The sequence below is a fragment of the Mustela nivalis genome (genome assembly GCF_964662115.1).
Source record: "Mustela nivalis genome assembly, chromosome: 20".
In the NCBI taxonomy this organism is placed as follows: Eukaryota; Metazoa; Chordata; class Mammalia; order Carnivora; family Mustelidae; genus Mustela; species Mustela nivalis.
Genome location: NC_139039.1, coordinates 26,451,123 through 26,463,268, shown reverse-complemented (window position 1 = coordinate 26,463,268; position 12,146 = coordinate 26,451,123). Strand labels below are relative to the sequence as shown.

The 12,146-nt window shown below is 35.8% G+C and overlaps 1 protein-coding gene across 32 annotated transcripts in view; it reads right to left on the bottom strand.

Annotated features, from left to right (window-relative positions):
• SORBS2 (sorbin and SH3 domain containing 2) overlaps positions 1-12,146 on the bottom strand; it is a 211,019-nt gene that overhangs the window by 91,854 nt on the left and 107,019 nt on the right. For 27 of the 32 annotated variants that reach the window (XM_082715685.1, XM_082715691.1, XM_082715689.1 and 24 more), the window contains one exon: positions 4,191-4,240. The exons of the other annotated variants lie outside the window; for them this stretch is intronic. In XM_082715685.1, the coding sequence (XP_082571811.1) occupies positions 4,191-4,200 (10 nt within the window). In that variant the 5' untranslated portion in view covers positions 4,201-4,240. The remainder of the gene's footprint in view (positions 1-4,190; positions 4,241-12,146) is intronic. 32 annotated transcript variants of the gene reach the window in all.

Below are 12,146 nucleotides of genomic sequence, written 5' to 3'. Positions count from 1 at the left end.
ATTCATAAAGAAACATCTATTATTACAGAAATTCTCTATTTTCTCATAGTTATTATTGTTATGGAAATAATTAGCCGATTTGGAATCAAAGGTAATATTGATATATACAGTATCGAAAGGACCAATGTTTAAAAAATTATATTGTTTTTATACTTTGAAATACTATGTATATGAGGATCTGTATACTTAAACTTTATGCAAATCGCAATGTGAAATAAAATAAGTGAAAAGGCATCAGCTATTTCAATGTGATGTGAGTTTAGTCTTCTAAAATTAGAAGGTTCATGTTCTATTTATGAACAGATTCCAATTTCATTCCCACATTCCTTTGTATATGGAATGTGCAATAAATAGTTTTGCTCATTCCCTCAGAATGAAAACAACTGAAATTGAATTCTTTTTGAAAGTCAGAACAAGAAAACAAGTAATAGAGCCACCAATATGATAACATGATCATTATATATTGCCACACGGTATTCTCATTTTTCCCCTTTTTCTTTATTTCTGAAAGGAAAGTAACCACTTTGTTTATTGGAAGTGAGGGAATTTAAGAGTGCGTGGAGGTGCGATTTGAATTAATTATTGGTTAAATCACAAGCAGTGAGGTCAGTAGAACTTAAAACTGGGAGAGTGACTCTGGTATCAGAATATAATTTTTTAAATACGTGTTTAACAGCTTCCTAATGAGGACAATAACGAATACAGAAAAATGATTTGAAGCAACAGACATGAAGTCAAATAAATCAAAGATCAAACACAGAAAGGCAGAAATGGTAGAAACATACAATACTAAAGATATCTTCTGAGAGGCATCAATAGGATTTTATCAAACTGCAAAAACAAAAAAAAAAATAGCTACAAGGGAGGAGTGTTGCAGATAAAGGTGATGTCAGTGAAGATGTCGTGGATAGCAGCTATCAATGGTCTAAGAGGACTGGGTAGTCAAGGCTGTTGAAAGTAGAAACTGGCCTCTGAGAAATTTTATTTTCTAGTTCTTTTAACTCTGAACATCTGAAAACCAGCAGGAATGAGGAAGAAACATTCCACAATGAGGAGATTCAGAGTCACTGGTTAACCCATTGTTCCAAAATTGCACGGAGGCACCCTGGACCCCATCAGGAGATTCACAAGGGTTTGGGAAGGCTGTTTTATGTCCTTGAAGAGAACACAGTAATACCTATCAGACACTGTGTGAACCACTAGCCTGAGCTAGTTCCCATTTTCAATGTAATAGATTGTATTGTCTTCCTTGACATGATATCACATTTTTGAAAAGCTGAGTTTGGGTGACCACTGTGGCAAAGAGCAAAGTACCCTCTGAAAATAATTTTGGACCAGTAGGAGAGAGGGGCAACGTATGCTCAAATTCCATGATCTGAGATGTTTTGGTGTGTCCAACAGACAAACACATCCCATTAGTAGGTAACTATGGTTATAAAGAATAAAATAAAATGATTGTTTTTTTTATTAGAGTATATTATTTTTTTCAAATTGCTTCTCAGTTGGTAGAACATAAGTACTTATTAAGTTGTCTGTCCCTACTAATTAATAAATAGAACAGTTAGGTATTTCTTTTGGCTTGAGAGTGTGGCTAAAAATTACTAAGATATCTTGGCTCTGTAAAACGAGGAAGGGTAGAAATCTCTGTGTTAAACAATATCTGTATTCTAAGCCATTCTCAGACCTACATAAAATGAATGGGGCATCAGTTTTTATTAACAGTTTAATACAGAGCTCCCCTCGAAAAGTTGAGACCTTTGTGAAATTGCTAGGAGAGAGCAATCTATTCTATTCTGTTTCTACTTACTTATGTGTTGATAATTTCTACTATTCCTTGAAGGTACATTTTTTTTACGATCTCAAAATGAGGATTCTGTATTGCACACTGGAGATCATTCTAAAGAATCATGATGCTTTTCTCACCTTCACACTCATCCCCAGCCTGCAAAGTGGTCCACTTTTGCATCCCGCTGTAGGCCTCCTAGGAGCTGTTTCCAACTGCTGGGAAACACTCATAGGTAAATCACACACTATGCATTATTTGATGCCTGTCTCTCCTTCCTTTCTTTAAGAGCCAAGGTTTTCCTAAGAAAACAATGGTTCACAAATTCTAAGAGCGGAAATACAGCATGTTTTGTATATTGCTATTTTGTATATTTAGGTATTTTTATACAAAAAAATTAATTCCATTTCTTTGGCTCTTCTATCATGCATTTGACTAAAAATGAAAAAGCTAACTTAATATTTTTTCAAAACCTGTTAGTGACTGATGCATGGACATTGAAATAGTAATATATCTCTTCGATGATTGTTAAGTAGATAACCAAGACCGATTTTATGTACAGATATTTAGGAACTAATTTCTACTTCATTTTGTAGATAGAGCAGCAATGCTTTCCTCAACTTCCTACAGCAATATTTATATGTATATATTTTAAAGTGGTATGTTTTTATAGCAACATTATAGTAGTACTTTCGAGTTTTAAACAAAAGGTTCCAGTCACTTCTAATCGACTTTGTATGCATATGTTTGAATATCATATTTTATGTACATATACATGCGTAAATTCACCCAGACAAGCAAAATAACTATGCAAATTCGCATTCCATAGAGAGCTGAGCTTACTTCTTTTAACAAGAGCATGTTTTCGAGAATTACATTCATGCTGCTGGAGCAGTAATTTGGCTCAAGTATCCCAGGGACCTAAGCAAATGTACAAATTTCCTTTTGCCTATTTGCTATGAGGGATTGCATTCTATGACAAGGAAGATTAATTATTGAATGCATTGTAATGAATACAGCATATTTCATATAATCATATATTATACCTCTGTCATTAACAGCATGATAATATAAAGGCAAATCAGCACTCCACAAAATGAAGGATCCTGGGAAGTTAGCCTCAGCATACATCTGTGGGAAGATGCCTGAGAACAATCAGCAAATATAATTTCCTGCTGTGGTCCTTCTGCTGGAGTGACTTTACACCATGACTTCTCCTGTTCACCTGTTCCTCTCTATTCTTTTTGCTTTCTTCAATCCCTTTGCCTAAAAGTATTTCTGCTTTCATTTCCAGTGTCTACCAGCCATATTTTCAATTGTCCCAGTGCCTTTACTTGGTCCATTTCTAGGGCTATCATTTCTCTTGATTTCTAAGCCTTCCTTATATATTTTATTATGTCTAATATCCTCATCTTGCCTGTGGCTCTCCACATTTATAACTGCATTTTCTGGGCCAGCTGATGTCAACTGTTGTAGGTTTCTGGTAAGGGACAGCCACAGACTCATGGACAAAGACAAGTGACTATGTCTCTACATATATTGGTTCCCACGAATGATTGTTAACCCTCCCTTAGGGCATTTTGCTAATAATAAGCAACAGCATAAAGGCAGGCAGCTTGGTGTGAGAAAAGGTCTTGAACTACCTTTTCTCCTTTGCCTTGGAGTTAACTGGCTGAAACAACTTTCCAGTGATCACTCGTGGACAGGAAATAGCATTTTTTAGAACATAGGTTACAGAATTTCAGTGGGAAAGTTATTTTACAGAATTACTTGATAGAGAATATAACAATTACAGGGAGGAAAGCTGAAAATATGTTAAAATATTTCTACTATGGAAAAAAAAATTCATATGTACCTAGCATGTGTCCCAAACACTGTTACAATTAATTGTATACAATACAGAATTCAGGGACCTCAATGTTGTTAAAGGTAGTTGGAGACACTGTTTTCATTCATAAAGTATAATGCTTATGACTTTACGTGTATCATGTCTAGATTAATGAAGCTGATCTCACATGAAGCTTTGGTACTCTAACTGTTAACATAGTTAACATAAAGTGTTTATAGAAAAGGGAATTTTAAATATTTTCCACTAGAGCAATTTGCCTATGAATGTAGGCTATTTTAAGTGAGAAATTTCAAATGTATGCATCAAATGACATGCTACTTTTTCCTGGGGCATGTAGGAGTTAATTTCAAGATATGGTAATGGAAAAGGGAGTAAGAGAAGATAGCAAAACAGAAAATTCTACATTTGATAGCCATAGGACTGAAGTACAAAGACAAAGAAATTAAGTAATGAACTTAGACTAATCAGATCAGCAGAGTACCAAACTTAATAATTTGGGGCCAAGATGATTTTTAAAGAGGAAGGCTAAAGAGTTTAAAACTAACAGAGACAGCATACCTGTATTCATTTTGACCTTGGAGGGTTTGCTATTAAAGTCTTCAGTTTTCCTGTAGAAAAAAAATGATGCATTAATCTGTTCACTATGTGTGGAACAAAATATCATGAAAGCGTGTTTTTGTCTTGTTTCTGGTGTACCTTTGAGTTAATATCACATTATCATTAGTCTTATTTTAAATCAGGGCTTAATGAGGGGGCAAAATTTCTAATTGTATTCAAGTTACACTTCAGTCATTATTGGTTCATGATCATAAACATAAACATAAACATAGGTTTTTGTTTAATGGTGACCGCTCACGGATGTCGAGGGGAATTTTGTTAAAAATTAAAGTTCTTTCAATTTATACTAACAGTTTTGTTTTCTAAGCCTGAAGGGGTCAATTGGTTGGTGAATGTCCTCTTTTGGAAGGTAGTCTGGTACTTTGAAGTCATTACCTTTTATTATTCAATTTGTAACATTATTTAATTTATTTTATTTGAAATCATGATCTTACATTGTTCAATATATTACTGAGTCAATGTATTGAACATACTTTTTGAGCGAACAGTCAAGGAAGATGAGATTCACCTATTTTTTTCTTAAGATGCAGGAAATAGTTACTACAAAATCCATTTCTGATTCGGGATTAGATACAGTGTTTTTTCCCCAATAAAGTGTTTGATGTATAACAATTGAGATTAATTCATTAGAAATGGTTGGTGGAATGTGGCTTGATGTAGAAAAAAGTTTTAAGATATTGTGTATTATTTTATGATATCTGAGATGACTTAGTTCTTTCCCTGGCATATTGTCTTAGGCCATTTTTAGAGTTTCTTACTTATCCACACACTAAGACCAAAGGGGAGGGACATGCTGTCATGGGAAGAAGTTCTTTAAGAATGAGAGCTCTGAAAGAGATGTTTCACCCCAAGCACTCTGCCTTTGCTTCTGAATAGGACCTGTGCCTAAATGAACATGAACTTCTCTAGCCCCACACTTTCCTTTTCATGTACATTAGCACTCTAACATCTGATAATTTAAAATATTTATACATTATGGTTAAGTGGGGATAAGGTTGAAATGAAAAAAATCTGTCGTGATCTGCCAAGAAGGACTTTTGATAAATATATTTCCCTTCAGTCTCTAGAAAGTGCACCCAATGAGCTCCCTGACTTTCTTGTCTTTGCCAGAGTTTTTGCCCTCTCATCCTTTCTGACTATTTCTCCGGTCCTCATGTGGTCAGCTTTATTCATTATCCATCATTTCCTTTCAATATGGCAAGCCAAGATCACCTCTTATAGAAAGAAAGCCCGGTTTTGTTCATCACTACTGTGACATTTTAATGATAAAATGTGAACACCTGCTAAGTACAACGATACCTATCTTCTCTCCCAGGGTTGGCGAGAAATGGAGAAATATAATAGCATGGGGGGGGGTACCACTTAAATGATAGGAGACATAATTATGAACCAAGAGGCAAAGGATTTCTTTTTAATGACAGATTAAATTCCTAACACCTTGGTATTCAATCAATACTAAAGCAGTGAAGACAGAGAATGGATAAAATCATAGCAATGAAAGTCACTCCAATTAATTTTTTAGAGCTATAAGCTGAAAATGTTACAGATGATAGCTTTGTTATGTAGTGTTTTTGTGTCACCTCATTGTGTTGTGTCACATTCTTGCCTGGAGAGGCCATCTCTTATACTGAGTTACTAAAAGTTACTGTGAATTTTACAGTAAAATCTCACAGGCCAATTGACTTCCCTCTTTCTTTCTTTCTTTCTTTCTTTCTTTCTTTCTTTCTTTCTTTCTTTCTTTCAAGATTTTACTTATTTATTTGTCAGAAAGAGAGAGAGAGGAGGAGAAGGAACAGCAAGCAGAGGGAGAAGCAGGCTCCCCATTGAGCAAGGAGCCCGATGCCGGACTCGATCCCAGGACCCTGGGATGATGACCTGAGCCAAAGGCAGACGATTAATCGACTGAGCCATCCAGGAGTCCCGAGGGCAACTGACTTTCAAAAAAGTTTATTAGGAAGGAAAGTTTATTAGGATGAATTTTATCTCTGATTTTTCAGTGCATACAAATAAGAGGCACATGATCCCTCCCATCCCCCCAAACACAGAAAAATGTAACAACTCATGCGGAAACTCTCCTTGGAAGCCTTAACATGGCCTGTATTGAAGAGATGCCAGTGAAGTCAGGGAAGAAAGCCGTGGTCAGTCCAGGAGCCTTGAGAAAGCTCCATCAAACATATTTATTTTAATCTCTCGGTAGCAAAACTCTTAATAAGTTAACCTTAAATGGATAAAATAAATAGAAAAGAAAAGCCTCAGGGGATGTCTGTGACCAAGTCTGAGGCAACTGCTAAAACAAGGAGGAATAAACAGTCTCCAGAAAATGAAGACTGGAAGAACATGTCCCAAATTTGACATCATCACTCCGTTTCAGAACACGTTTTGTTTAAAACTGTCCTAAGTTTTTTAAAGCTAAATGACAAAGATCCAATTCGCTTCAGAATAATGCTGATCGTTAAGGAAAACATCGGACAGAAGGAAGGCCAACTCCCAGAATACAGAACCTGCTAATAAAAAATCAGACTGTTTTTAAACGAGGCTAGAGACCCAAGTGTCAACATTTGTTGTTTGAATTCCAATGCAGATATTTACAAAACATCTGCCACTCAAAAAGGAAAATAAAATGAACAAGAACAAAGAAAGGCGCCAGAGGTCCTTGGGCTTTTCATCTTTAAAGTGATGTATCCTGTAACATATCAATGTAATTGGTGAGGTTTTTAAGCTTCTCATTGTTTTAGATGTCAGAATGTGAAATGACTAACTTCCTAATCAGGCAAGACATTTTCCAAGTTGTTAAAAGAAGGGCCAGGGTGATTAAGCTTTCCAGAAGAACCTAAAACCGAAAGTCTTCTTGGATGAGTCACAAAAATGTGTGATTCTATTTCCATTATTTGTACTAAAGCCATTAACACATCTACAACCGAGAACTCTCTTTAGACAATTTAAACTAAAGCGAATCTAATCTCTTTGTTCTTGAAAAGTGTCTTAGGTTGTACCTACAGAACAAGCATAGATTATTCAGGAAGGCACCAAATTCCTAGAGTGTTTGCATGCTACTAGAAGAAACAGTATTTCAAGTATTCTCCTAAATTGGATTGAACAAGGGCCAAGACAATGAAAACCGATGATAAAACGCAGACTACCTTGAACCTCAGTAAATAATCCACAGATCAAAGAACTCTCTGTGCACTGGTGTCAAAATGATTTTCAGCAGGTGGTGTGGAGCTGCATTTACTTAAGTTCAGTTCTTGCCAAGTCTTATGTAAAAAGCAACTTTATATATATACTAATTTGGATATAGCGATCAGTTTGTTTCAGTGTAAGAGCAGCTTTCATTTCCAATATGCATATGGTACTACATTGTATTTGTTGATCATGCATAGGTAACAACGTGACTTCGTGTCTGTAGCCTTTTAATTCTGCTTGAACTTCTTTAATCTGACAACCATTTTTTTCCTTATGGATCAGAACAGTCTTTATTTATCCCAGGCATATGACAATAGATATGATAGTTTAACTTTTGAATGAGGGTCCTAAGAAGATGTTTGATTGTCCATGCACAGACACCAACATGATTTTGTGCTCGTAATCTTAAAATTCTGCTTGAGTTCTTTTGTTTATCAGACATCCCATTCTGAAGAGAGGCAGAGACAGTATCCTTTCCTCAAGTTCGGCCAAGAATTCTATGTAAGTCGTTTTATTTTTGTAGACTCTAATTCAAGCACAAAGACCATCTATAAAATCATAGGATGAAGTTTTAGCTCAGCCAATGTGAGAAGCTGCCCAAAAGATTTTCCATAGAATAATTTTAATCCAGTAATTGCTAGGGTTATTTTGAAATTGATCTATTCACAGTTCACATATTGTTTAGAAGAAGGGAAACACGATCTAGGTGGTAGGAAAACATTTGAAGGATGTTAGAATTTTTTAGAGACAGGGTTTAGACACAAGAATAAAAATGATGCCTGTTGAGGTTATGCACAGGATCTTAACCTGAATTTACTTTGGAATGGATCATATGAACCATTCTTTCTGGAATAATTACTGAGTGGTCAATGTGTATCTCTCTGTCTCTGTCTCCTTCTCCCTAACGGTGGTAGGATTAGAGGTACTCTTAAGTGCCAAATTATTTTACTGTTCAGTTACAATCAAACGACTTATTTTAGGTTGATTACATTTTTCTTTTCTGTCAATATGCTTTTTGACAATTTTCACAGGAAATAACCCAAGTAGGTGATTTTGTCCTTTTAGTCCCTGAATTTAGAAACATACAAATCTACCTCAACCACTTTTCTGAATGGTTTCTCTGAATTGATGACAACTGGTTTATGACACCGACTCAGAGACTCCTCGGATGCCTCCGAGTGGGTGGTCCATGTCCTCATAGTTCATGGTGAGGACATGGCTGTCCATGCTCAGCCTTCACGTAAGAACTCAAAATTCCTCCCAACGTTGCTGAGCTAATGGTGCCTGAAGCTGGGTCCTTATTATTCAGAAGCCAAATTATCTACCACATTTATACATGAATGCTGGCATCAGAATACGTTCAATATCATTTCTAGGAATAAAGATAAATCATGACTGTGAATAGTGAAGAACAAAGAACATGAGGCCATTGGTTATTTTTATAAGACTATACCAATTCTTTAACTGAATTTAATCAAAACATTCTTTTATACCAAATTTCCTGATACCTGAAAGAATTTCCTGAAGAACAAAGCATGTTTAACATGGAAATTAGCAATTTTCCCTTTGAGACTTTACAAAGCAAGCTAGTCACATACTTAACAGATTTTTCCTAAAGACCATACCGGTTAGGGTGCCTGGGTGACTCAGTGGATTGAGCATCTGCCTTCGGCTCAGGTCATGATCTCAGTGTCTTGGGACTCAGGTTATGATCTCAGGACCCTGGGATCCAGCCTTGTTTGGGTTCCCTGCTCAGGGGGAGTCTGCTTCTTTCTCCCTCTGCTCTTACACTCCTCTTAATCTCTCTTTCTCCTTCTCTCCCTCTCAAATAAATAATTGAAATCTTTAAAAAAAAAAAAAAAAGATCATACTGGATAGAAAAACTCAATCACCTGGTAAATAATTTTCTTTCTGAAGCTATTTCAAAGCCTAAAAGTCTATGACTCACTCTCTTCTTTAATTATAAATAACTTGTTTTCACAATAAGTGGTCATGTGATTTAATATTACTCTAGTATCCTACCTTCATGGTATCTTTAACTTTTATATTGAGAATGATTAATAATACACCTAAAGACTCAGAGATGTATCAGATTTTTTCTAAAACAAAGTCATTTGTTCAAAAGTACTGGAAAAGTTTCACTGACTTTTATTATGTAAATCAAAAGCCAAATGGGCTCCTAGTTGTTGGGGGTGGGGGGAAGCAGATTCCTAATGGGGATCTGATGAGTCAAGCACATTATCAAGAGACATGTGAGGAATTAATAGAATATAGGAACACATGCTACAGGTGAACTGACTGGTGTTGGAAGGAAAGGTCGTGGATTCAGGTAAACCTGGATTCAAAGTCCAATTCTGTGTATTCCGAGTCATCTAAATGATTTATACCAATGTCATTATCAGCCCCTTCAACTGTAGCAACAGTGGCAGGATCAAACCTAGTCCTCTCCTCCTTGCACTCAAATGGGCATCATTCTCATTCACCAGTACTTCAAGTAGGTTGAGGCATCCTTTTTTTCTTTGATTGAGTCTTAAGAAAACAATCTAGACTTCCTGAAAACACCTAGGACATTATTTTATTGCTTTAAATTAAAGTGAGCATCTATGGTTTGTGAGATTGATTCGTGCAGATTGTCCCATCTCCTAATTATCCTCTCCCCAACTTAGCAACCTGTTGGAATTGAAAAAGAATTCTGCTTTCTAGGCAACTTTTCTTCCTTCCTTAAATAGAGCCTTCTTTTAATTGTGATTTTCTTTTTCCCACATTGTAGTGAATAAGAGGAGAGAGACCTAAGAAATAGTTGAATCAAACACTTGTCTCCTAGCCCAGCTAAGTTATCGCTAGTGCACCTAAGGGAAAGTAACACTTAAAGGTTGTGACAATTAACTTAAATCCATTTTCATTACCTTTGACAGCTTAGAGCCCAAGGGTGACTGTTGGAGGAAAGAGATGTCCATAAAATGTCACACAAAGAATTGTGTGACAAATTGCAGTGATAACATCCTGACGACAGCCATTTCTGTTTAGTTTCCTAAGTGAAAGTATCTCCCCTTTTTTCTACCATTGTAGAGCACCATTATTTCTATGTGAGCAATAAATCTTTGATCTTTGAAAAGAATCATTTATTTTTTTTTCTAATTTGCAAGAAGTAAAACTGTCTCTATTTGAGGATAACAAGATATTATACATAGGAAACCCTAAAAATTCCACCAAATTCCACCAAATTTAGAATTAATAAACAGATTCAGTAAAATTTCAGGTTTCAAAATCAATATGCAGAAATCAGTGTATTTCCATACACTAATAATGAAATATCAGAGACAGAAATTGAAAAAACAATCCCATTTGTAATTGCATCAAAAAGGAAATAATACCTAGAGGGGCGCCTGAGTAAATGTCAGTTGACCATCCAACTTTCGATTTCAGCTCAGGTCATGCTCTCAGGGTTGTGAGATTGAGACCCGAGATGGGCTCCATGCTTAATGTGGAGTCTGCTTGAGATTCTGTCTCTCCCTCTGTCCTCTAACCCCACTTATGCATATGTATGCACACATGTTCTTTCTCTCTCTCTAAAATATATAAATAAGTAAAATCTTTGGGGCGTTTTGGTGGCATAGTCAGTTAAGTGTCCAGCTCTGTTTCAGCTCTGGTAGTGACCTCAGGGTTATGAAATCAAGCCTCTTTCTCTTTCCCTCCCTCTCCCTCTCATGCACTCTCTCTAAAATAAATGAATAATTAAAAAAAAAAAGAAAAAGAAAAATTACCTAGGAATAAATATAACCAAGAAGATGAAAAATCTGTACACTGATAACTGTCACACAATGATTAAAGAAATGGATGAAGACCCCCAAAAGTGAAAGATATACCATGCTCATGGATTGGAAGAATTAATATTGTTAAAATGTTCAGACTACCTAAGACAACCTACAGATTCAGTGCAATCATTATCAAAATTCCAATTATGTGTTTCACAGAAATGGACCAAAAATCTCAAAATTTATATGGAACCACAATAGATCCCAAACAGCCAAAACAATCTTGAGAAAGAACAAAGCTGGAGGCATCACATGCCCTGATTTTAAACTATATTACAAAGCTATATTAATCTAAACAGTAAGGTATTGGCATAAAACAGACACATAGATCAATGGAAAAGAATACAGAAGCCAGAAATAAACCCATTCATATGTGGTCAATTAATTTGACAAGGGAACCAAGAAAATAAATGGGGAAAGGATAATCTCTTCAACAAATGGTTTGGGAAACCTGGACAGCTGTGTGCAAAGGAATGAAAGTGGACCCCTATCTTATACCATATGCAAAAATCAATTCAAAACTGATTAAGGACTTGAACATAAAACCTGAAACCATAAAAATCCTAGAAGAAAATGGGAGATAAGCTTCTTGACATTGGTCTTGATGATGGTTTTTTTGGATTTGACAATAAAAACAAGGCAACAAAAGCAAAAATAAACAAGTGAAATTACATCAGACTAATAAATTCTGCACAGGAAAGGAAATCAATTAAAGAAAAGGCAGCCTACATAATGGCCCGAGCCAAAGGCAGATGCTCAACCGACTGAGCTGCCCAGGCATCCCCCTCTTACTTTTAACTTTCAAACATTTCATTTTATTTTTTTGAAGATTTTATTTATTTATTTGAGAGAGAGTGTGTGAATGAGAGAGAGCAGGAGCAGGGGGCAAGGGGCAGAG